Source organism: Rhinolophus hipposideros, assembly GCF_964194185.1.
Source record: "Rhinolophus hipposideros genome assembly, chromosome: 15".
NCBI lineage: Eukaryota > Metazoa > Chordata > Mammalia > Chiroptera > Rhinolophidae > Rhinolophus > Rhinolophus hipposideros.
Genome location: NC_138061.1, coordinates 46,558,514 through 46,585,220, shown reverse-complemented (window position 1 = coordinate 46,585,220; position 26,707 = coordinate 46,558,514). Strand labels below are relative to the sequence as shown.

The 26,707-nt window shown below is 36.7% G+C and overlaps 2 protein-coding genes across 4 annotated transcripts in view; one reads left to right on the top strand and one right to left on the bottom strand.

Annotated features, from left to right (window-relative positions):
• Positions 1 to 1,859: 1,859 nt before the first annotated feature.
• SIRT1 (sirtuin 1) lies at positions 1,860 to 25,629 on the bottom strand. 3 transcript variants are annotated; one of them, XM_081075345.1, is made up of 9 exons: positions 25,167 to 25,616; positions 23,695 to 23,811; positions 22,167 to 22,408; positions 20,744 to 20,896; positions 12,233 to 12,380; positions 11,411 to 11,490; positions 10,343 to 10,529; positions 6,177 to 6,737; positions 1,860 to 3,979 (listed from the first exon to the last, which is right to left on the bottom strand). In XM_081075345.1, the coding sequence occupies exons 1-9, from the start codon at positions 25,567 to 25,569 to the stop codon at positions 3,651 to 3,653; spliced, it is 2,220 nt and encodes a 739-aa protein (XP_080931471.1). In that variant the 5' UTR covers positions 25,570 to 25,616; the 3' UTR covers positions 1,860 to 3,650. The 3 variants fall into 3 exon arrangements, with proteins under 3 accessions (XP_080931471.1, XP_080931472.1, XP_080931473.1); XM_081075346.1 differs by lacking the exon at positions 23,695 to 23,811 and having other exon boundaries at positions 25,167 to 25,629; XM_081075347.1 differs by lacking the exons at positions 20,744 to 20,896; positions 22,167 to 22,408; positions 23,695 to 23,811; positions 25,167 to 25,616 and adding an exon at positions 12,883 to 13,046.
• DNAJC12 (DnaJ heat shock protein family (Hsp40) member C12) overlaps positions 24,943 to 26,707 on the top strand; it is a 70,751-nt gene continuing 68,986 nt past the window's right edge. Inside the window, exon 1 of the mRNA XM_081075349.1 lies at positions 24,943 to 25,037. The gene's annotated coding sequence lies outside the window, so the exon portion shown is untranslated. The remainder of the gene's footprint in view (positions 25,038 to 26,707) is intronic.

Genomic DNA, 26,707 nt, shown 5'->3' with positions numbered 1-26,707 from the left:
ACTAGAAAAATATCTTTAGCTTTGTAGACTGAGTTCACTAAATAAGGACCATGATTATTGATTTGTTTGTAAGAGCAATCATGTGTTTGTAACTCCTATTCTGAGTAGTAATTTTAACCATAGCCATTGTTCACACTTACTGATTAAAGCAGAACCAAGACATGCCTTTAAATTGGTATTTAATAAAACCAGAACGCAGGTTTTAAAACTGAGAGACCTAAGTCAAGTCCTGGCCGCCTTGTAGGGTCCAATCGTAAGATCATTTATTAGGGTTAATTTCTCCTAACAGGTATTTGGTCTTCCTGCCATGATTTTACTGCATTTACTTTAACACACTGTAATATGCAGAGGCGTATTCCTGAAGAGTCTTCCCCTGAAGAGCCCATGGTGCTCTCTGAACACAAAGGCAAATGTTCCTGTTTTCAGCCTCTCCTCATTCCCCAACCTTTTGTACTTTGGCTATTAACTCTTTATAGGAGTTTTCTCCTTTGCTAAAGAATTCACCGTTTTAGTAGCTTCCCACCCTTGCCAGTGTTTGTAAATTCATGAACTATTTCTGGGAGTAGAGTCTGCTTGTTGTAAGTTGGCCTTCCTTGTTAGGCCAGCCCTTGGGAATGGTGTGTTAAGCGCAGAAGCAAACTCTCCTACTCCTTTCCTTTTCTCAACCCTTGCTGTACTTTTGAATCCCCTATTCCGGTTAAATCTGTATCTCTTATAGGTGATGCTCAGTAGGTGATTTAATAGTTCCAGTTGAGAGCCACTCAAAAGAGGGGAGATAGACCATTTTTCCATATTTCTGCTAGCAACCTAGTTTGAGTTTAAAGCGTAGACTTTGTTCATTTCTAAGGAGGGGGGAGGTCTAAGAATTACAGGTCTAAGATTTGAAACTTGTTTCAAATAAATAAATCAACTACCAAATAATGCTTCGTAGGTGATGTAAAATAAAACACCATTGATTGAAGGTACACTGTTATTTTATGTACCACTAAGAAAAATGCTAAGCCATCGTGTGCCATTAATTGGGGATGTGTATTACAATCAGTGAAATACATGCTGCATTAACCCAGGGGTTAATAGTGGGAACAGTATTGATTACAATGTTTTGATGAAATTTGGTCTTGCCAACTACTTGAAATGACTATACACCTCCTTTTTAAAGTGTAAACTGAAAAAGGAAGAACTATCTGACTTTCCCATTTTATGCATATATTGAATGTCACCGTGACTTTTATAACATCTGAGGATGGGATTTTGCAGGTGATTTTTCTAGTGCAAACAGGATATATACCAGGGCAGAGTATTTTTTTTTTAAATTCACTTTAAAAGTTTACTGGGGAGGAAGACAGGAGGTATGAGAGCAGGAAACTGCCAGTCAAGGTTTTATTACATATACTTGACAGAAGGCATGTTTTTGGCCTCTTGAATAGTAGTAGTACTTTGTCTCTCAAGAACTTGAATAGACTAAGTAGGTTTCCAGGTCAGCCTCAAAAAGTTCATACCCAGTATAGTCTGCAGTCATTATTTTTTGTCCACTCCTTTCATTAAGACTTGCATGATCTAGCACCCGGGTACTAAATTTCACAGAAAACCTAACTTTTATAGCACATGGGAGGGATCTCAAATTCACTACAGTTGCACCATTTCCTATTGACCTTCCAAGTCTTTCTTAGGCCCTGCCTTTCCCCCACATTTTACCTGCTAAGGCCCCTGACTTAGAATGGTTGAAATACTAGTTTTGAAACTTGTGGTGATGCCAACTGCTAAAACCAGCACTACCAGTTCTGGGTAGACTGTTACAAATTGAATGAAGAAATGTAGTTCTATAAGATTTTAAAATTTTATACCTTAAACAATGTAAGTTAACAGAAAAAAGTCAAATGACAATTTTAATAGACTTTAAAACAGTGTACAAGTATAAAACACTGGTTTTGTATTTCAAAAGTTGGAGGAAGATATCCAGTCATTAAACAGTCTACAAAACATATGCCAGTAGATTACATAAAAGACTATGTACAATATAAAAAGAGCTGAAAACAGTCTTCACTGTAAAAATAATTTAAAACAAATTTTTCAATTTAAAATATCATCTATAGCACAAACATCATGCAAATGAAAAACTAAATATAATGCATTCTTTTTAGTGTAGCCAAATAAATTCAGATTGAGACATCTTTTAGGTAGGGAAATGGCCATTCAGTAAAATTTTTTTCTCTGGCAATAATGGTTGTAGCTGGGTATTTTATGCTTAAAGAACAGCTATATTTCAAACCCTTTTAAAAACTGTAATAAATACCAAACCAACATAGTAATACGTTATAATTTGGGAATATTTTGTAATGTTGGGTAAAAGTCTGGAAAATAAATGCTTACTGTGCAATTTTATAAAGTATGAACTTTTTTGAAAGGCTAGAAGCTTCTACAGCTGAGAAAGTTGATCTCTAGTTTTAAGGCAGGCTAAGCTTTTTAATAAAGACACAGTAGGAACTAATTTCATTCATTATCTATTCTATTACAAGTTACATCATGTTCATCTCCGTAATACTAGGCTAGCAGTTTGGCGTTTATTACACCAAATCCTCCCTACAGGAGACATGTACTTTACTGGCTGAGTTATATATAATTAACATCTAATTACTTTGGAACCGTAATCAGGGGCCTGTCACTCTCCTCATTTGTGGGAAAAAGAAGCAACAGTGCAAAATATTACACTCTCCCCAGTAAGAGTACCATTATTACAGATTCATAAAGGCTTTTGCATATTCACTTCTTGGCAGTTTTTAATACTTGTGGAAAAGGACCAATGCAAGCTCTACCACAGTGACAGGTATTTAAACAACAATGGCAAATATTCTCAAGACGAAGGGGACCCAGGCAGGCATTGTTTCTAAGCATTTGAAACATTTCCAAAGCATTTATTTGTTTTCAAGGTTAGTTTTATGAGCCAATATAGACATTACTACATGTCCACAGGAAGTACAAAAGCCATCTTCATTTGAACAATACAATATTCCTGAAACTCTTAGCACCAAGTCTTACTTTAAAAAGCAAAGACAACTGAGTGCTCTCCCACACACTGTTGACTTCCTTCTACTCACATTGCATGTCATGAGATTTTTAAAAAGTTAGCTGCCACAAGTTTTGGGAAATGCCAGTGTTTAAAAATAGGTTAACTGTGCTAATAAACAATCGAAAGTTTAGCAGAACAGAGATTTGAGGATTTCAAACCATTCAATGTTACAAAGAAAAATGTGAAAATACCATTCTTTGGTCTAGATAAGCTGTTCCCTTTACATTAATTTAACATTCCAATGGCTTTTTGAAAACTTTAAAATGTTGAAACTCACTAGGCAAAAACAAAATTATATATACATATAGATGTATCATACAAATGAATCTTTAAAAGAAAGTCTTGACCAAGAGCAGGTTAAAGATACTTAGTACCTTTCTTTTTTAAAAAAAGTTAGTGTTGAATGGACAAGTACAGAAATAATGAAGTTAAAAACTACCCATGAAAAAAGCAATATTTTTCCAGTCTATAAATATTACACCTTTCTGGTTTCCTTTGTTCTATCATGTTCACAAGTAAACATTCATTTTGACATGCTATTTAATGCTGGTGGAACAATTCCTGTACCTGGACAATTAGAACATTATAATTTGTTTGATGGATAGTTAATGTCTGTTGTTTCCTGCTTCATAGATACAGCATCGTTAACTGCCTCTTGATCACCTCCATCAGCTCCAAATCCAGTTCCTCCAGCTCTCTCATTAATATCAGCATCATCTTCCAAACCATTGTAAAATTCTTCAATCTCACTTTCATCCTCAATGGGTTCTTCTAAACTTGGACTCTGGCATGTTCCACTATCACTATTACTGCCACAAGAACTAGAGGATAAGACGTCATCTTCAGAGTCTGAATATACCTCAGCACCATGGAAAATATAACGATTTGGTGGTAAAAACAGATACTGATTACCTGAAACACAGCAATAAAAGAGAAATGTGAGTTACTTCTAGTTTTGTAGGAGTCTGATCGATAACAGTCTAGGGTTAAGTGTAGGTTCCCGCTCTGCCTTTTACCTGAGTATTATTATTAGAGGTTATTATTACTATAGTGTTTTTCATCAAAAACAAGCTGCAGACTCAGTGCTGGGTGCAAATCTGAATTATGCCACTCACCAGCTTTGTATTTTGGGCAGTTACCTCTCTGTGCCTCAGTTACCTCATAAGGTAAATCATGAAAAACGTAAAGAACCATGTTCAATAAAGATTACTTAGCCAATTCCTTTGAACAGATTTGATGAGATGAACTGAAGAGTCCAGCCTAGTCTGTATTAGATACCTAATTCATGTTCATTGACCATAACTTCTCTAAAGCATGTATTACGCATCTTCATTAAACATCATGGCTTCACCGCCGATTCAGAGTGTAGTCTGTAGTACAAATTTAGATCCTCAGGTCTCTTATTTCTTTCAAGAGAACATAGTTTTCTAAGCCACTTGTATTAATCTCCATCAGAGGAGGGACAAGTACTTGTATTGTAGTTGGTAACAGGCAACCCCATCTGGCACATCTTAATAGGGCCATCTCCTTTGAATTACACCCATTCGTAGTCTTTTAAGGGATCCCAGCACATGGTTGGCCTACACTTAACTTTTTTATATAGTTTTGGCTCATGCTTCTGAAAAGTGATTTATTCTGTTCTGGTCCCCCTGAATAACTGAATAATCTATTTCTCAGCCCAAGTACCCTAATACCTGTTTGTTTTCTTGGCAACCATCAAATCACTTAAAGTCTGTTTACTTCATACATGTTCCCACTTCCTCCTTTCTAGCCTTGACCTTACAACGTTGTTAGTGGCAAACTAAAACGAGTGAGTGAAATCTAGTGGTCATTTGGTTTTAACACTCTTGTCATCAGTTATCTTTTTAAATTCTCACAGCGTTACGAAGTATGTGCTATTTCCATTTTACTGATTAAGAAACAGAGATTATTAAATAGCTTTGCCCAAGGTAGATCTGAGGCAACTTGGGTCTAATTCCAAAACCTATACCTTTAAGGCATAAATTTGTAGAGTAAAACCAAAGTATAACACCAAAGAGACAGCTCCAGGTTTAACATTTGTTTATTAAGACAAAAAAAGGTGTAAGAAAACCCCCAGTGCAAAAGTCTTAGTGGATAGGCAGACTTTGTGTATGGTAGAGACTTATATTATCTGACTAAATGAGCAATTATTTTGTCTGACTCTTGCCACATTTGCAAACATGAAGTGTTCTTCTATGCTTTTTTTCATTTCCCCTCTGAAGACTTCCCTTACTTTTAACTCATTTTTCGACATCAAAATCCAAAGTTAGGATTTTAGAAAGTTTTCTATAACCTAATCTCTTCAAGTAGCATCTACTTTTATACATACATTTTTTATAATCTATAATTATATACCAATATCAGTAGATTGATCATTGTGTCTCCAGAACTTGCTAATTAATGCCTGGTATGGAAAGGCCCAAAGGCTTATTCAACTGAACTAAAATTCATTTACAACAAATGATTATAACACTTCATATATTTGTCTAAAATTTGTCAATTTTCACCATATATGGTAAATGGAATGGGTTGTACAAAATTGCTGCATCTAACTTAGAGTCTGTTTTTTACTTAGGATTTTCATTGTATATGCTACTTGGAATTAAAACACTGATTTCCAAAAAGTTGAGTGATTTCACCTATGTAAATACTAATTGTTAAAAACTTCCCATGTGACACAACAGTGTAGATGTTATTCCTTATAAATAATGGAGAAGAAACAGATGTTTTCTAGATCTGAGACAACACAGCATAATGGTTAAAAGGGAAGGCTCTTTTAAAGATAGGCCTGGAGTCCAATCCTGGCTCTTCCAAGTCGTAGTTGTTACCTTGCATGGGGTACTTAACCTCTATGTTCCTCAGACTTCCCCCCTGTAGCCCAGACATAATACTTCCTACCTGAAGACACTATTTCTTCCCCATATTATGTAAGACACCACTGTTTCTCTACCTTGACTGCTCAACTTCACAATTTTTCTAAATACAAGCAACTATTACATTTAGCTGCATAAAGTTACCCTATCGACTAACCTCCTAAAATTGCTCATTTCTTGCAAATATTTTGTTAATAATTGTAATAGGTTCTTACCATCAAGCCGTTTACTAATCTGCTCCTTTGCGAGTCTAGCTGGCCAGCACTTTCTCACTGTTTCAGCAACTGAAGTTCTTTCACTTTTCTCACCAGTATTGGAGCCAACGTTCTTCAAATCTGGACTCTCCAACTGTTCAGTAACACTTTCAGTGCTCCTAGTAGAAGTCTGTACTTCCTGTGATTTTTCTTCCATACAATCTCTTGATTCAGAAACATCTGCATCAACATTACTCTTTGTTGCTTGGTCTAAAAATGTGACAGTCACTGAAGAATCTGGTGGTGAAGTTCTTTCTGGTGAACTTGAGCCTTCTGAAATATTAAGAGGTGTGGGTGGCAGCTCTGACAAATGAGCCAATTCTTTTTGTGTTCGTGGAGGTTTATCAGTAATTTCTGAAAGCTTCACAGGGTTGCAGCAAAGTTTGGCATATTCACCACCTAACCGATGACACAATTCATTAATTATAACATCACAGTCTCCAAGAAGCTCTACATCAAAATGCAGATGAGGCAAAGGTTCCCTATTAATTAATATCTGAGGCACTTCATGGGGTATGGAACCTAAAAATGGGGTGAAAAATAAGAGTTAGAAAAAGGGAAAACATTTCATCAAGCTATTAAGGAAACAGATGAGCAGTTAAGCATCTTTCATAAAATTTCAGGTTCTGTCACTGGTTTCCTCTGAGCAATCTTCTTAAACTTTTCCACTCTATAACTCAAATTTCCTTGCTTGTATAATGGGGATAATAATACTTTTCCAAAAGGGTGGGATGAGGATTAAATGAGTTAATATATGTCAAATGCACAGAAGAATTCTTGGCATGTAGTAAGTGATCTTTGTTTTACTCCCAGTACAGAGTGTGAGGACTTCTGGTAAAGATGGTAGAGAAAGGAAGAACTCGTCTATTCTCAACGATAACATCAAAATTACAACTAAATTGTAAGACAATCACTAAGAACCACATGAAGACTAGCTAAACAGAGCTCATCTGACTAAGGATATAAAGAAGCCACGTCGAGACTGTTAGGACGGTGAAGATGCTGACCAGGCAGGTTCACACACAGTGTGAGGATTAAAAGACTGGAGGAATACTATTGGCTGTGGGAGGTCCCACCTGAGAAGCAAGAGGTTCCCAGCCCACATGAGCTTCTTCTACAGCCCAGCGCACCTACCTATGCGTATGCCAGAAAAAGAAATCCCTGTAACATGTAGCTGTAAACACCAGCAGGAATTGTGTCCAAGGGAGACAAAGTGCTGCAAAAGGTGGAGGTGCTGCTCTAAAAGTCCCACACAAACTCACTTGCTCTATGCTCCAGCACAAGGACAGTAGCTTGAAAAACACCAGGGACATACGGGGAGGAAGTAAATTGACTAACTTTAGAGCGAGGGCTAGAATGGCAAGGATTGGGGCAACTCTTTCCAGGTATGAAGTGCTGCCAGGCTCCATTGTTCCTTTGTTGAACTCACTCCCACCCAGCCTGCCTGCTGCAAGTGGGCACTAAATCTGTGTACTTCATTAATCTGGCTAACAACATTGACCTCACCCTAGTGATGGGAGATGCAACCCCACCCAACTCACAGGGCTGGCCAGAGCCTCTCCTGGTGGCTCTTGCACGTAAGCAGCTTGCCTCGGCTTGTGCTACAGACTCTCAAAGGTCCACAAACCTCACACAAGCAGCAGCTGGTCTCAGCATGCATGGTAGCTCCTGCCAACTGGCCTCAAACCCAGCGCAAACCACAACTGACTTTGGCCTGCACAGAAGCCCCTCCCAAGAGGCTCCAGACCAACCCACCTGTGGCCAACTTCCAATGACAGCCGGGCTCCAATCAACCAGCTCCATAACGGACAACACCCAAAGGGGGCCTCAGCTAGCACCAGAATCCCACCTCCCCACCCCGACTAAAGCGACTCCTCCTACATGACATCTTTTACGTAAATCCAATCTGTCAAGACGAGGAGACAGAGCAAATCTACCTAACACTTAGAAACAAACAGAGTTTATCAAAATGAGATGAACGTGTCCCAAATAAAAGAACAGGACAAAACTGCAGAAAAAGAACTCTAAATGGAGACAGGCAATCTACCAGATAGAGAATTAAAAACATTGATTATAAGGTCGCTGAAATTGGGAGGATAGATGAACTCAGAACTTCAACAAAGAGACAGAAAATATAAAAAAGGAAATAGAAAACACAGAACCAATTGGAACTGTTGGCGACAATATGGAGAAAAGGAAACCCTTGTGCACTGTTGGTGGAACTGCAAATTGGTGCAGCCACCATGGAAAACAGTATGAAGGTTCTTAAAAAAATTCAAAATACCTTATGAGGTAGTAATTCCACTTATGGGTATATATCCAAAGAAATCCAAAACACTAATTCAAAAAGATATATTCAACCCTATGTTCACTGCAACATTATTTACAATAAAATAGCCAAGATACGAAAACAACTTAAGTGTCCTTCAACAGACAAATGGATAAAGAAGATATACATATATATGATGGAATGTTACACAGCCATAAAAGGAATGAAATCTTGCCATTTGCGACAACATGGATGGACCTAGAAGGTGTTACACAAAGTGAAATTATTTGTTACCTAAATGTAAACAAGTAACAATTTGAATTAAAAAATTAAAAGATTTTTCCCCCTGAAAATTTGGACCAAAACCATGGCAAAATACGGTATTATAGGAAATCTAAAGAACAAAACAAGCTCATAGATAATAGAGAACAAACTGATAGTCACCAGATGGAGGATGGGTAAAAAGGAGGGAAAGGGATTGATTAAGTGCAAACTGGTAGTTACAAAATAGTCAAGGGAATGTAAAGTATGGCACAAGGAATATTACTGACTAATAATGAAATAACTATATATAGTGTCAGATGAGTACTAGACTAATCAGGTCACTTCATAAATTATATAAATGTCTAACCACTGCACTGTACACCTAAAAATAAAATAATATTGAATGTCAACTGTAATTGAAAGTAGTACAAGTTACAAAAATAGTCATGGGGATGTATAGTACAGCATAGGGAACACAATAATATTGTAATAACTATGTATGGTGCCAGATGGGTACTAGACTTATTGAGGTGATCGCTTCATAAGGTCTGTAAGTGTCTAATCACTATGTTGTACACCTGAAATTAATATAACGTATGTCAACTATAATTGAAAAAAAATTTTAAAAAGTGAAAATTTTAAAAATGTACCTTTACTACTATCACCATTACCTTTCTAAATGTACTTTTACCTATCACCAACACACTATACTACCCCACAGAAAGCTTTTAAGAATTTCTCTGCCTTACCTTTAAAGAGAAAGCTAAAAACAAAGGATCTTGTACATTAAATTTTCATGTTTTGTTTAATTATATATTGTCCTCTATTCTACTTTAATAGAATTTCACAGCTATTTAGGGAAGACTGAGTTAAACTGCTAAAAGCCACTACACCTGGGAGTAGGAAAAAGACGCAGAATTGGTGAGTAATTCCTTGTTTCTTCCAAGTCTTGACTCTGGCTGCCTATTAGATTGCTGGTATCTAACTTATTTCTGATTAAGGGTTTGATAGTCTCTTCTTTTCTCTTTCCCTCATTTTTTTGGGGCACACCTGATGCTACTGAGCTAGTTCCTCCATCTCCCTCATCTCCCTAGCTTCCTCACTAGAGGGAGAAAAAAGGTAGCACGAGAGCACATGTTAAAGAAACATTCCTGAGAATAATAGGGACTTAAATTGTATTTGAGCATTTTTATACACACCCTTGTGCATAAAATAGATCCACAAATAATTATGACAAGGCACGATAGTTTTTCTTACAAAAATAAGCCAATCATTCTGAACCCTCCAAATTCTATTTTACATAATACATTACACTTCTGTCAAGCTATACATTTTAACTGAAAGTTGAACTGTTTCCCTTTGTCTTAATTTTCAATATACATTAGAATCTAACATTACTTCTGTTTTGACAACCCTTTCCACCCAACCAAAATGTCAGATTAACCAATCTTCATGAACAAAAACGTCATCTAAAATATAAAGTTTGGCTCTTCACCACTCTATCCAGAAACAGAAAGATCACTGGGGTCTACTGTACAGACACAACCCATGTCAGTATAAATACAGAAATACTCTCTAAAAATCACCAACTTACTTGGAATTAGTGCTACTGGTCTTACTTTCAGGGAAGACCCAATAACAATGAGGAGATCAACTTCATCTTTGTCATACTTCATGGCTCTATGAAACTGTTCTGGTAAATTTTCACCAAAAAAGACAATCTCTGGTTTCATGATAGCAAGTGGTTCATCAGCTGGGCACCTAGGACATCGAGGAACCACCTGTATGTTTCAGATTTTGGTTGAGGTGGGGAAGAAAAGGGAAAGCACAAGTTAGAAATAGTCCAACATTTCCACACTTCCTAAGAATGTATGTCAAAATCATAAAAACAAAAAAAAATACCAGAAAAGATGTGAATAGCAGGAAAAACTAGACATGACCTAAACATCAATGTCAACTGTCATTGACCTTTTATTAACATACAACGAAACACAATGTTGTTATTATTTGTGCTACTGTGAGACTGTATAGACCTACATTTGATATTCAAGAGTGCACTGTATATTAAAAGGAAAAACCAACCTGTGTATACACGTGCACACGTGTAGACAGACACACACACACAAACTTATTCCTTTAAAAAAAAAGTTCGTAGGATACAATGATTGCATTTAACAATACTCTATCCTCCTTTTCATATATTTCATTATGCAGGTTAAGTGCACCGTATTTATTTCTGGATGGTTTTTATTCTCTGCTGTATCTTCCTGTAGTTTTTTGGCAGTGAGCATACAAGAAATACCTTTTACAGTAGTTTTTCAAATGTTTTATATAATTACCACCCTAATTTAAGATTCTGAATCTAACACACACTGAAAAAGGAGAGTAAGAAGAAAAACTAATATAGCAACACTTTACTTACAATCTGGGTTTTTATTAAGGAGCCAATTTCATCACTTTAGAGGCATTATTGAGCAATGTTTTCACCTTAAGATATTAAAAGTTACTTGTGTATTTCACCAGACTGCCCAATGATAACACTCTATTCCCTACATTTTTCTGTACCACATTAATACTTTCAAGGGAAAAAAAGGGATTTGGAGGCAAAAGAAGAAACAGATCAGAGACATGCACAGTTCCTAAAATATGGGTGATAAATTACCTGATTAAAAATATCTCCTCGTACAGCTTCACAGTCAACTTTGTATTTACAAATCAGGCAAGACGCTGTTGCAAAGGAACCTAAAAACAACCAATATATACATGTTTTATTAAAGAAATGTTTCCATTTATTAAACATATCACAAAGGCTCTAATAGAAAGTTTGACACCAGAAAAGTTAAAGAGAATTTAAAAATTTTAAGAGATTCTATGGGACAGTCTAGCGGACGAAGAATTAAAATAGTTATATAATAAACAAGAGAATCCAATCTTCAATTGCTGAGCTGTTGATACAATGATCAATCTATTCTTTCTTATAAAATAAACCAACTTCTCCAGCACTAAAATTCTAGAGTTGTAAGGTTACAATTGTATTACCTTAGTTTAATTAGTAATTATGTTTTAAAAACAGTTTAGATAAACAAAGAAAATCGTCTGTTCATACTTGTTTTAGATTGAAAAGTCTAAATTTCTGAATCCTGTAATCTGAACTACCCAGTTCCTTTGGTTTCATTCTAAAGATGTCATGTTTTTCATACATAGATATTACTACTTTTGCAATCCAAAAGGTTAGTAAAAAGAATTTAATGGAATGCAACTGCTACGTCTTTTGAAATCCATGTTTGTACAATTAAATGTCAAGGCCAATTCTTCTGATTTCATTTTTTTGCATTTTAATTATTTTATCTATAATTGATCAGATAATATAATTAAATAATAAAGCTCAATCCGCATTCCTAAATAGCAGCCTACTTTCTAATCCTAATTCTTCATAGAAGACAAACTATTTAAAGAACAGAAAGCAATTCTGAAGTTTACTGACCATGACACTGAATTATCCTTTGGATTCCTGCAACCTGCTCCAGTGTATCTATGTTCTGAGTATAGTTGCGCAGTAGTTTTCCTTCCTTATCTGACAAGGCTATGAATTTGTGACAGAGAGATGGTTGGAATTGTCCAGGATATATTTCCTAAATAATGCAAAAGGCAGAAATCAGTATAACAGATGTCATAGGTTATGTTTAACAAAAAAACTACCAATGATAATCCCCATGTATAATTTTTTTAAATACATGAGCATCTCAAAGCATCTAGATGGATGCAACACACACCTACAAAAGGATTGTTGCAGTAATATGTATAAAACTCAGCAATTAGTGAAGAAATGGCCCCTTGAAGAAAAAGATAGTCGACCCACAAACATCTCTAATAAATGTTAATATTTTAATAAACGTCAGAAGTAATACACACCTTAGAATATATGTAATTTTTGTTGGCTGCAAATTCAGATTTTTTTTTAAAGGAAAAAGGGGGAAAAGTTTAAACTGAAATTAAAGATATCAAAGGTATGGTGACTTCTTTTAAAACTATAAAAAAGCACTGTCAACATAAGAATATTAAAAATTTTTGATTCATCATTCATTATAAATATCAACCTGTTGGAAGTTTAAAGCTAAAGTTTTAATTCCTTACCAAAATTGTTTTCCTTCCACTGCACAGGCACATACTGGTATAGTATAGAGCTGCTCATGAATGCTGAGTTGCTGGATTTTGTGTGTGTGTTTTTCCCCCCAAATAATGCTTCAATGCTGTTTCTTCTTTAAAAACAAAGAATTCAGATATACACATGGCAAAAAGATCAGAGAAAAAGTATCAATTTTGGTCCTCTCAACTTTTGACAGTGTTTTTATTAAATTTCATTTAGTACGTGACTATGGCAAAGGAAGTTTCTTCTCTACTTTTTTCTTTAAAGTAGTAGTGCTACCTACTTCCTTACCACTGTATAGCCTACACAACCGTATGTCCGTCAATAGGGGACCGGCTGTAGATATATGGTACCATCCTAATAGTAGAGTATGCAGCCACTAAAATGAATGGGGGAGGTCTAGATGCACTGACCTGGAAGATGGTCTATGACATACATGAAAAAAGCAAGTTAATCACCAGTGTGTACAGTCTTGCTTTTGTTGTTTCATTATTAAACAAAAATGGAAATTATATGCACATGTATATAGTTATGTTCATATAAACATCAAGTCAGGAAGGATACAAACAAGCTATAAACAGGTGGGGAAACTTTCATTTCATGACTTTACTTGTACCCTATTTAATATTTCAAATTAAAAAAAAACCTATCTACTGGGGTAACTTTTAGGTAAAAATAATAAGCAAATCTCATTTTAACAACTGTCACATAATGTATATCTATATGCTGCTGAGAATCTCGTGTTATACAAAAATTTTTACACATTCAAATTTTTATCATGAATTTCATGGACACTTTGCAATTTAAGAAACAGATAATGCATATATAGAAAGAAGTAACAAATGAAGAGCTTAGTAAAGCTAATGTTTATTAAAAGGAAAACTGAAAGCCACATTATGTTCTAGACCATTGGGTTCTGCTATACTAACAACTGTTTTAGCCAAGATACTTTATTCTAGTTACACTTAAAGAATTAAATATCATAGTATTTTATTAAAGCTCCCTCTGGAAATAACTGTTAACAGTGTTTTAACAAATATTAGCATATGCTAGGCAACAGATAAAATAGGATCTAAAGTAGGAAGAAAAGTGGTAACAGCATGACACACACAAAATAAGAACAAATGACCTCCAGAGCATAGTTGGGGAGCAAGAGTACCAAGATGCCACACTCTTGAAGTGAATTTTTGTGTGCTGTATCCCCCATCCCCTTTTAAAGGGGTGAGGGTTGTGGGGAATGAAGCATAAAGATATGTGGACACTAAATTCAGCTCTACACTCCAGTTTCCCTTCATGTCCAGGGTATAAACTAGGCCTTAAAGTTATGAATCAATTTCTGTAGTTCGGGATCATGTATGAAGCAATTGTTTTTGTTTTATTTTATAAACCTAAATTTTATGTGTTAGAACTAAGTGATTTGAATCTTAATTTTGTCTGTTTTCTTTGAAATATGCAGTGGACCATGTCTAACCATTAAATTTAAATACTATGTTCAAACTAAGGGACATAATCTGAATTAATGAACAAAAACTACTCTGGAAGGACTGTTTTAATAGAAACTACTCCTAAGGCAGGTCCTTAACATGAAAAGTTGCTAAAAAACCAACTGCCTGGGGGGTACCACTTTCAGCTAAGTATGGATTAATTTTTTCCATCCAGCCCTGTTCTAAGCAAGACAGGTCATCCCAAATTTGAAAATCCTAAAAGTCCTATTAAGGAACCAATCATGTGGACTAGGCCATTCTGTTATTATCATGGATCCTCACAGATTAGAGTATAAGCAGAGCTGGGACCAAAGGCTCGAAACATTTTTAAGAAAAGAGCCATTGCTTCTACACAGCTGTGTCCAGAAATATGCAAACAATCCAATAACTGTCCATAGGCAACAAACGTGGTCAAAACTAAAGCTTAGAACTACCTATCATACTCAGTTTTCAAACAGAAATAATGGCTTTCCTCCAGAGATGCTCTCTGCTTGGTTTCTTCTCAAAATATCTAGCAATGTGAATGAGACCCCAGGCAAAGGCAAGGGTGTAAACTGTAACCCCTCAAAAAGGACCCATCAAAGTTGGAGATGTTACTATTTGCTAATATCCACCTCCTCCTGCAGAGCAGTAGGAGGCAGTAAGTAGAGTTGGTAAGAAACTAGAACCTAAAATTTCCATGCTGCTAAAAAGTGAAGCCAATCCAATCCTGGTTAGGAAAATTCTCACCATTCCATCGTTTCATTCCACAAAACCATTCTTGAATAGATTGTCTTACTTAATCAATACTTAAAAATTAAAGTTAGTCACCTGAGGAAGAAATTCAACTGCCTTTTTTTTTTTTAAGTCTGGTTCCCTGAGGAATTCAAGGTTCAGTAAACTTTTTCCACACAGGGACATCAGATAGTAAATATTTAAGGCTTTGCAGGCCATACATTCTTTGTCCAAATGGTCTCTATTCCAACCACTCAATCCTCCATTGTAGGGCAAAAGCAGCCACAGACAATATGCAAACAAACAAGCATAGCTGTGTTCCAATAAAACTTTATTTATGGTCACCGACATTAGAATTTTCATATAATGATCGTATGCTATGAAATATTCTTTTGATTTTTTCCCCCCATCCATTTAAAAATTAATTCTTAGCTCACATTTGGACTGAGGCTGTAGTTTGACAACCCCTGTATTCACTTAACACAGAATTTCAATTAGTTAAGTTATTAGTTACCACTTAATGAAGTTTTCCTATGTACCAGGCATAACAGGAACACTCTATTAAAATGCTGTAGATTCTGCTGGGGCTGGGTTTTTACATTTAAAGGGCTGTAGAAGAAAACAACATATAACACAGCTCCTATGTTGTCCACAAAGCAGGTCACATTTACTACCTGGCGATCTGTTGACACCATTTTGCAGATGAAAAACCCAAAGCACATTAATTTGCCAAGTCACAGGAGCCAATAAGTAGCAGAGCTATCATTCAAACCCAGTTCTAAAACCAAAGTGTGGCTCTTATCCACTATGCAATACTGCCTTTTCAGTTTTTGATACCTCAACCTCAAGTTTCATATTTTTCTTTTATGCTAAGCACCATTCTATTAGGTATTGCTAATTAGTCTAAGAAGATTAGTAAGTACACTTCATTTTGCACATCTTCATGGGATTACTGGAAGCTGGAATTCTAATCACCCTCTAACATAAAAACACTCAATAATACATCATGTTCCCACCAATCAGTATAAGAAAAACATCCCAATGGAAAAAAATGCTAGGAACAATCAGGTGATTCAAAGATATCCATATGGCCAGCAGTAAAAAGCAGTCATGCACGCTAATAAACAGAACACTAATATGAGAGAAGATGCTAATTTTTTATCATTGAACTGATAGTTTCAACTGTTTTAAACACTTTAAATATCCATTAATAGATTGATTAAATATATTGTGGTACAACTATAAAACAATACTATGTACAGCGTTTTCTTAAAAATAAGGTACATCTGTTAAGTGGCATTATGAAACTATTTCCAAGAATATATTAAGTAGGGGGAAAAGCAAGGTAGAGAAAAGGTTGTATGATTCTGTTGCTAATCATTTTTAAAGCATTATGAGAAACTTACAATACCTCTCCTACACACACACATACACGTTTGCTCTCTTTTTATTTCCTAGGAGGACATCCAAGAAAACATCCTACCATAATAACCTTTGAGGAAAAGAAATCAGAGGTAGGGAAGGCTGAAGGGAGAGGCCAACTTACATTTATATTTTGTACTGTTTTAATTTCTTTTTAAATCGTAACACCACACACACAGATTTAGAAATAATCATCATCATAATGTACTGGGGTGGGGGGACAGGGACATGCTAAATCAGCCTTCTTTTACACTGCTAGCAGGAGTATGTATATTTTATTTAAACTTCACAGGTAGCAATACAGCAAAATGTATCAGGACCCTTAGCAATTTCCCTTTCAAGAATTTATCCTAAGAACACTGGAACACACCAAGAAGGGCAATCATAGCAACACTATTTGTAATAACAGAAAGTAGGGAACATCCAAACTGTACCCTTACAGGATTAATTATAGTACACCACTTAATGAACATTATGATGATTATAAAGTATTCAAGTATATGACAGAAAAAGTTTATTAAGTAGAAAACACTACAAATGCAAATCAGTAGGTAAAAGAGCCTATTTTTATAATAAAAAATATATATCCACATATACTTACATTTACATATCTGTATCCACATTCACATAGGTATTAACGTTGTCTTCAGGGACTGGCTATTTTTTCTTTTTTGGCTTGCATTTTTTTATTTTTAGGTAATGAGCTGGTTTTAAGATTCCTTAACTTTCTAACACATAATCTGCTTTGTTTACACATTATCAATAAAGTGATAATTTACTGAATAAATATAAAGATACATTTTTGGAGTTAAGTTCATAAAAATTCAGTTCATATTTCCCTGCTCTACTTTTTGAGTTTTAATCCCTTTAGGGGAAAAAAACATTCACTGAATTCAATATGGGATAGCTAATACACTCTGTGGTACAGGACTTTTTTTAAAAAAAGTTGCTTTATACATTCTCAGTTTCACCTTTACTAACTCCTAATACCGTGTTTCCCCAAAAGTAAGACCTACCCGGACCATCAGCTCTAATGCGTCTTTTGGAACAAAAATTAATACAAGACTCGGTCTTACAGTAAAATATTTTCGGGGAAACAGTACAATCATTCATGTTTATCAGCATCAATTATTTTAGACTCCTGAGAACCACAACTACAACTCATTATCAATTTAAGCCCTTATTATGCAAGAGGATAATGGTTCAGGACATGGCTATGTAGCTTTAATGTTGGCCTTAACTGTTATGTAAAAAAAATTCAAAGTGGTAACACAGCTAGGCACACTGTATTACAATGGTGCTCAAACAGGGAGCAATTTTGCAGGGGACATTTGGCAACGTCTGGGGACATTTTTGATTGTCAAGACTGGAGGGTGGGTTGTGAATGGCACTGAGTGGGAAGAGGGATGATGCTAATACCCTACAATGGAGAGGACAGCTCACAGCAAATTATCCACCACAAAATGTTAATAGGTTGAGAAACGCTCTAATGGGCCAGTGACCGCTTTAACACACTCTCCATTACTTGGAATTTCCAGTCTTAATTAAATCTAAGTTTCTTTTCAATAATTATATAAAATCAGTGGCTTGTTATATTAAGGAATTCTTTCCTTCCAAAATTTGTCTAAATTTCACCAGTAATAGCTTATGTTACATTCATTTTCTCTCATAACTAGCTCAATTCACAAACCATCTTAATAAACTGCGAAGTACAGCAACTAGTAGAAAATTTTAGGTTATGAGTATTTTCTTCATGTAATATTTTACGAATCTAGTACAATACAACAATATTTACATACCCTCCCCATTTTTGGATACTATCCTTTGTTCTTTGTCCATATTTCTCCTTAACCTTTTCCCCAATTGTTAATTTTTAGACCCAGTATTAACTCAGGCTCTTCTACCTATTACTATTAATTTTAAGTGCTACTTCAGCAACTAGCAGCTTTCTTTTAGACAGTTCCTAATGTGAAAATAAAGTGCGATAGTTCTATGAGTAGCAGTTATAAAGGTTAATTACTTAGCTCTTACCAAAACTTAAATGAAAACTAAGAAAATCAATGAAGCAAAATTAAGTTTATATAAACAAGACTGGAAAAGGCTGCCCTTTATAAATGATTGAACTTAATTTGTTTTCATTCTATGAACAAAAAATATACATAAATTCTTAAAACTTTTATAGACAAATGAAAAATGCCACCCCTCCAAACTTTTCTTCTCATAGGTGGTATGTAATCTATATACACAGTGGTTAAGAACACTGTAACACATTAATAGTGTGCCATTTTTACTGTAAATTTTCTTTTATGCACTGTCTAGATTTCTATTAAGTGCAGTTTTTTAAGTTGTAATTTGTTTTTATCAGAGTAATTCTGAATTGTTTATGCAGGTTATTACATGTCAAAGCTAGTTTAAGCTTCAAATGAATACTCAGTCTGTATATTAGACAACTTAGGTTACAATCTTTTTCATCTTGCTATTTCTATTCTCAGTTACCACATTTTTCCACTGTTAGGTTACTACTTTACTAAGCAATTTACTACATAAGTGGGGAAAAAAACTGACAAGTTAGTTTGGGCAACATGTTTTCTTTCCTCTCAGAACACAGAATTTGCAGCAAAAGTCTTAGGAGCATGATATAAATGGACTAGTGAATCAAGCTTTCATAATCAGATGTAAGATCAAAGTAATTTCTAGTTATTTGTTGGACTTTTGCTACTAGAACTATTAAAATGCCAGTATCCCAGGTACAATTCAAGAAACTTTGATATTTCATTGGTCTGCAAAATCATGCATTAGTAACACTAGCACCAGTATGTTAAAACAGTAAATCTTCACTAATTCATAAACTTATATTTAAGAAAAAGAAAAGCAAGAAAACTACGTTATTGATTTGATTTGATGTAAACCAGTGATTGTTCTAAAGGCTAGATGTAGATATCCATCACTACTGCTGATACATAAAATAAAAAGTTCAAAATTATACAAGTTTAAAGTTAATGGTTAGAAAGATTAAAAATTAAGCCTAAAAATTTCTGAAATTTAGTTTTCAGTTTTAGCAATTAAATCATATCCAAGAAATTTTAATGTAATTTCCCCAATTTACTCTAATTCCTACTTATAACCACACTTGGATGAAACAAAGTATTTCTTTTAGGATAGGCAACCAATTTAAACACCATTTATTCTGAATTAGCAGAGATGTTTTTCTCTAGTTATACAAATAGACCACATGGTTTGAAAGCAGCTGAGGTGACTCTTTAAAAATTCAGGTTCATTTAATTTCTAGATTCACTAAAAACAGTCACTAATACAAAAGACCCTTTCAAATATATTCAAGTTTAGCAATAACAATTTTACAATTTCTTTCTGTAAGACCAAACTATGGGGGGGAAAAACAAATTTCCTAATGACTAAAATCTATTGGGCATAGTATAAAGTATTATCAAAGTTTATATTCTTGAGTATTAATGTGAACCATGTATGTAATTTAAAATTTTCTAGTAATCACATTAAAAATATGAAATTTTCATAATTTACAACCCAGTATCAAAAGTATCATTTCTACATATAATCAATATTTGTTAATATATAATAAAGAAAATTATTATTTTCTATTTTTTCTATACTAGGTTTCCCAAGTCTGGCACATCTTCCACACTTACATTACATCTCAACACTCGTAAGTATGCAATAGCCACATGGGGCTAGTGGCCTCTGAGCTGGACTGTGTAGCTCTAGAGACTCTAGAGCAAAATAGAGCACCCTTGACTAAAGTGCAACCTAAGAATCTTCTCCACCTCTAATCAAAAATTTTCAGGCACATCTCATGTGTTAAGGCCTGGCTAATATAAAGCATACCAAAGCAGATGTTACAGTCTTTATGACCCGTAAAAATATTAAAAATCACAGTGATGTTACTTTTATATGCTCTACTAACCTCTAAAAAAGCCTGGACAATGTAAAGGTCAGTACTGAAGTGCAAATTTGAAAAATATGAAATAGCCTCTTCTTTGGAAATAAATTCAATCCTAAAATGAAGAGAAGTAAATGATACTCCCTTCTGGGAAGAAGGGAATTCTGAGTGAAATGACTTTTCAGTTTTTTTCACACCACAGTACTATTACCAAATTTACTATACAGTTAATGGTAATCTTAAGAAGTCGAGATGTGAACAAATACTTTTTCATGAGAGAACAAAAAGAACAACTAGAAGAGTTTGTAGTACCTTTGCAAACTTGAAGAATGGTCTTGGATCTTTTCTGAAATATTCAATATCAAACATTGCTTGAGGATCTGGAAGGTCTGGGAAGTCTACTGCAAGGCGAGCATAAATACCATCTCTTGACCTGAAGTCAGGTATTCCACAAGAAACAGAAACCTGAAATATGCATGGCATAAATTTATAGAATTAAATTTTCTACCTGTACCTTTATCATTACTTGTTCTCTTATCATACAGTTAGGGAAGAGTTGAAAAATATTTCATTTTGAAACTTTTGAGGAACAGAAATACCTCCCTATTGCAATTTAAAATAGAAATGAAACACCCCAAAAGAGAGTATTATTAAATCCATCACATATTCCATTCATAATGGGGTAAGGAATTTCAAGTCAAGTTAATTTCAAACCTTTTAAGCATTTAACCAGCAAATTAAAGCAAATGCAATTTCATTGAGAAGGGAGTAAATCATTTCAAATTATTTTAACTAGAAAGCAGGCAAGAAATTCTATTACAGTCAAGTATTTCCAAAGAAATTTCTGATCTGGTCAGGGTCCTAACTACTTCGAGAATACAAAATTTCTGTATTAAAAAAAAAAAAAAAGTACAATATTTCAGTTCTTAATTGTTAAGAATAGATTTAGACACTGCTTTTTCTAGGAATAAACCTTGACATTTCAAATAGGGATTTCAAGGTTATCTTTTTGTTTCACAATTTTACCAGAGTTGACACCACTTTGAACTCAGAGTAAACCAAACTTGTCTAAACCTGGGAGCAAAGCATAACTATTCTTGAAAATTTAAGATTAAGTTACACTCTCCTTAATTCAAAAAGAATTTTAATCCAGCATTGCCCTGGTCACTAGCATATTCTGTACTCAACACAATACACAATAGCTTTATGTAGTTAGTTAACTGGGACCCTACAGTGGGCCAAATAAAAATATCAAGCCACCACAATCTCATCATTTTAATTTAAAATGGACAGGCGGTAGGAGTCTGTTACCTTCCCAACCCTAAGTTCTTCACTTGTGAATACCAAGTAGGTTCCTGGTTTCCCTTTGAAGACAGAATAAATACCCAATTTCTCCACCAGCCCCTGACACAGTTTAATGCACGCAGCATTCCCTGCATCTCCTTTAGGAGCTGTGGTATAATATAGGTAAAAATCTTGCCTTAATTCCACTTACCTACTGTATTAATAAACAGAAATAAATTGTTTTTTAAGGTTGTTGGAGAGGTTTTTAAAAATTGAACCAATTTAGCAACTGCTGCTGCAGTCACTTTTTAGCAGTCTCCAAACACAAATGCTCATTATCATGTAAGAATAAATGCTTCTACAACAGAAAAATATTTCTTAATTGGAAAAGGCATAAGAAAAAACATACACCACTTCCCCCTTTTACTAGTGTTTTATACATCTTACATACCCCAGCTCCAGTTAGAACTATTATTTTTTTGCATTCCTGCAGTAATTTCACAGCATCTTCAATTGTATTAATATCTTTTCTTTTTTTCCTTTTTGGTGGTTCTGAAAGGATATTAATAACAATCTGCCACAATGTCATATCATCCAATTCAGGTGGAGGAATTGTTTCTGGTAGTAAATCTTTAAGAATTGTTCGAGGATCTGTGCCAATCATGAGATGTTGCTGAACAAAAGTATATGGACCTATATTAAGAGGGAAAAGAATGAGATCAAATCCTCTTGCAAGTAATTCAAAATTTCATTTATTTTCTGAAGTAACGAATTAGCAATCTTTGAGTGTTCTTTTGTAAAGTAAGAAAATGCAATATAAAGGTATTTCATTCTCATTACATCCTCAGAGCTAATGGTATATCCCAATGAAGTAGGGAGAGCAAATCAAGAGTTAAGTCTGCCCCTCAAGCTATGTATTTTAAGAGTCAAACGAATTACCAGAATTAAATTGCAATCATTAAAATCCAGAAATATACACTATAATTAATAACACAAATATGTACAAAAGGGTTCTCCAAATCAATATAGGATAAATCTTACCAGTCCCAAAATCCCATACTATTTATCATTAAAGACATAGGGAAAAAGAAAAGGACATCTAAATATCTACCTAACATATATCTATACATATCTACTAGCTTTTAAAAATTTTCCAGTAATAATCTTTAATTTGATCTTAATCAATCTCCCAAAATGATTCACACAATGCTGGTTTTGAGCATTAATATTTTTTCGCCTGGCATTTCTGAAATCAGTATCCTAGCTTGAAAAAAAATAAAAAATATAGTAAATATTATGGACACTGAAAAGGAACTATCCATCACTGTCTTTAAATACTCAAGAATGAGAGCACATTAAGAGAAAGATCACTTTCAAGATGGTCATGTTATAACTTTGGTAATAAAAATCTGAATAGTGTTCTCTATTTCAAAATACTTTCCCATTTTATCCACATACTTAATACGGATTCACTGAACACAAATTATGTGCCAGGCACTTACCTAGGCACTAACAAAATAGTATACAAATTAGTCAAAAATCCCTGCCCCCAACGGGTTTTTCCGAGTATATTTTAGTATATGAAAGATAGTAAAAAATTTAAGATACAAAGCTTGAGAAGTGATGTGTTAAGAAAAAAAATGAAGAATGGATAGGAAGTGAGGAAGCAAGATACTCTAACTAGAGGAAGAGCATTCCATACTGAGAGTACCAGTGAAAAGGACCCAAGGACCCAAGGTGTGAGAAGGACCTGGTTGTTTGAGAAATACCAGAGGCCAGTTTCCATGGGCCTGAGCCGTTTAAAAATAAAAACAGTACAAAGCACTAGACTTTACCTAGAAACATAAGCTGACGTTAAATCCAGCAAGCACCTAAGGAATCTAATAACTAGGTTATAAGGGGGCAGAGAATTATATTTTTAGTTGGCATTAAAATTAAAACAAAAAGACATTTACTTTCTAAAAGCTATGGAACCATACCTATCCGTGGCCTTGGAGTCCAATCACTAGAGCTTGCATGGGAGGCTCTATCATCCTCATCACTTTCACAGGAATGAAAACCATTGGTGATTATTTCATCACCAAACAGAAGGTTATCTATGAAAGAAACCAAAAGTAACTCAAAGCTACTGAAACAGTCTGCATCTAAAATAGATGAAGATCTACAGTGGTTATGATGCAACAATTTTCACTGAATGAAGCTCTTAAGATTCATATTGCCTGTGTCAAGAATGCCTACTAGGTCTGCTTGCACCGTTCATAGGCACAGTATATATCCTCATCTTTCGGGATTCTGCCCACAATCTCAAAGTTTCAATTCACAAAAAAATCTAGACAGAAGTTTACTTAATCAAAACACAAAAAATACTAGACTGAATTTATCAATCACAAATAATAGAGCTCATGAAACTTGTCAAATAAAAACCAAAAATATTTGTTCCAAGTAACTAAGGCAATCTGCACTTCTCTTACAAAATACTAAACATACAAAGATAACTTGGCATTATTCATTTTCCCTATTAAACTGTTTCTCGAATGAAGTCTCTTTATTAATCAAATCTCTAATGCATGTTACCTTTAAATACTGTCCAATGGTCCATTGATTAAATTTATTGGACAAATGATGAAGAGCACGTCTCTCCAGGACAGAAACTCCTCACATCGAAAATATGAAATCCTCAAAGATGACATGACACAACTAGCACATCTGCTTTAGTATGCCAAAATATGTCAGTCGTGTTTCAGGGCTACATATACACACAATAAAGGATTACACCTAATCCTACAACTATTTTAAGAACATGATTGGAGGAAAAATACTATTCAAAGTACTCTAAAAGTACTGTCAGTCTTCTATGTCCACTATTAATTGCACCACAAAAGAGTAATGTCTTCAGAAACAGCTAAGCTCTTCAAATGTGGAGGCTATTACTTTAGAAATAGCTCTGCTTTTCCAGTTTCAAGACTAGTTTAAAAATAAAGACCCTGTCCCCAAAAAGTCACAAATTGCACAGGTGTCAATTTGCAAAGACAACTGCAAAAAGTCGGTGCAAGGTATAAGCAAAAGTTGCAGATTTAGGAGTGCTGGGGGCTGGGATGAAGAGTGGGAATGATGTTAAATAAAAGCAATATGCTAAAAGAGTAGGAGGGAAAAGAAATTTATTTTAAATCGTGCGAGAGCTTCCCCGCCCGGCGGCTGCGCAAAGCGCGAGGCCGCTAAGGCGGGCCGCGGACTACGGGACGGACGGGAGGGAGGGAGCGAGTGCGCAGGCCGCTCCTGCAACCAGGCCGGCAGCCCCGGGGGCGCGCAGCTGAGGGCCGTGGTAAGGAGAGGGTCGCGGCAGAAGCAGCCCTGAGCCCTAGCCCCCCGAGACCCCGCCACCCCACACCAGGAGGGGCCCCGGGACAGGGAGGAGGGAATGCGCAGTCCCAGCCGCCCGCGCCCTGCGCACCTCGGTACCCAATCGCCGCCGCCTCCTCTTCCTCCTCGCCGTCGTCGTCGTCGTCGTCGAAGTCATCGGCCGGCGGTGGCTCCTGGGAGAGGCCCTGTAGGCCCGGCCCATTGTCTCCTCCGCCCGCCGCCGCCGCCTGGGCCTCCCGCTCCCCGCCCGCCGTCGCCGCCGCCGCCTCCCGCCACAGCGCCGCCGCCGCCGGGCCGCCCCCGGCCGCCGCCAGCACCTCACGCTCAGGGGCCGCCCCATCGGGCTCGCCTGGGCTCCGCCCGAGGCCGGGGCCGTCTCTCCGCGGCCTCTTGCGGACCGGCTCCCCGGCGGGCGGCGACGCGGCCTCCCTCTCGGCCGCCACCGCCGAAGGGGAGCCACCGGGCTGAAGGGCGAGCGCCGCCTCGTCCGCCATCTTCCAACTGCCTCTCTGGCCCTCCTTCCTCACCTCCTCTGCTCTCGCTCGACTCGCGGCAGTGGCGCCCCCGCGGCTCCGGCTGCGGGAGATTTAAACGCTGTCACGTGACCCGCCCCTCGCCGCCTCCGCCCTCCCGCGGCTCCCGCCACCCACGCGGGCCTCACCACAACACGGTGGGTCACGTGGCGGGCGGAGGCGGCGTGGGCCGAGAGGAAAAGCCGCAGGAGCTGCTGCGGCCCCAGCGCTTGGCTTCAGGCGCGTGATGCAGCCAAACTCGCCCGTCGCTCAACTTCTGTTTCAAACCGTCCTGAAGTCGCTGCCGCGGGCACGGCTCAAATTTTGGTTCACACTGTGGGTTTCCACTTCTGTCTGAAGCGCCCACCTCGCTTGTTCTAGAGTAAAGCTGAGGGTTAAATCGTCGTTCCTGACAGGCAGTAAGGAATGGAGCTGGCCAAGGTGTAGCTCCCTCAAATGTGTTGGATCGTCTCATTGTCGGGTCTGAGTTCATTCCTCACACCATTCTGACCGCCCCTCTCTCTCCTCGCTTCTCCTCTCAGCTGATGGCTTCTACCCCACTCTCCGCTCGGAGTGTAGTGTAAGTTGTAAATCCCCAATGGTATGCGTCACGCACACACACACACCGCCTTTGACAAATGTGTGGGTGTTCCTTTGTGCGGGCTTCCTTAAAATGAGTGCATTGGGTCAGGCGGGGCAGCATAAGGAGAGTGCGGGATGCGCACGACTTGGCCCCTGTACACATCTGGGTTTCGGTTGCAATTGGAGATCCTTCCCTTCTAGCTTGGTCTCATCTCTGAAAAATGGTAATACTGTACCCATTTCGTAGGGTTGTGAGAATTAAACGAGATAGCCAGATGTAAAATGAGGGGTACATAGTAGTTCGGAAAATGGTTCCTTCCCTACGTGAAGCCCCTCTATTTTCCACTTTCCCTGAAATTCCAGGACTCTGTCACTCCGTATCTAGCATTCACTCGGGACCCATGTAATAAAATTGGGCAGGTTCGGAGTCAGTGTTTGGTAGGGTACCTGCCTCTGGCGCACTGTGCTTCTATCCCTTTACAGGACCTCTCCGAGCTTACAGTGAACCATCCTTTAAGCATAATGTGGGTCCTGCCTG

What these genes read in the sequence shown, in the direction of transcription:
- SIRT1 (XM_081075345.1), bottom strand. Translation starts at nt 25,569, where the DNA reads ATGGCGGACGAGGCGGCGCTCGCCCTTCAGCCCGGTGGCTCCCCTTCG. An exon ending in CATTCTTCAAGTTTGCAAAG is followed by an intron (nt 12,381 to 20,743) that starts GTACTACAAACT and finishes TGCATTATTTAG; the next exon opens with GAAATATATCCTGGACAATT. An exon ending in GAGGAGATATTTTTAATCAG is followed by an intron (nt 10,530 to 11,410) that starts GTAATTTATCAC and finishes TGAAACATACAG; the next exon opens with GTGGTTCCTCGATGTCCTAG.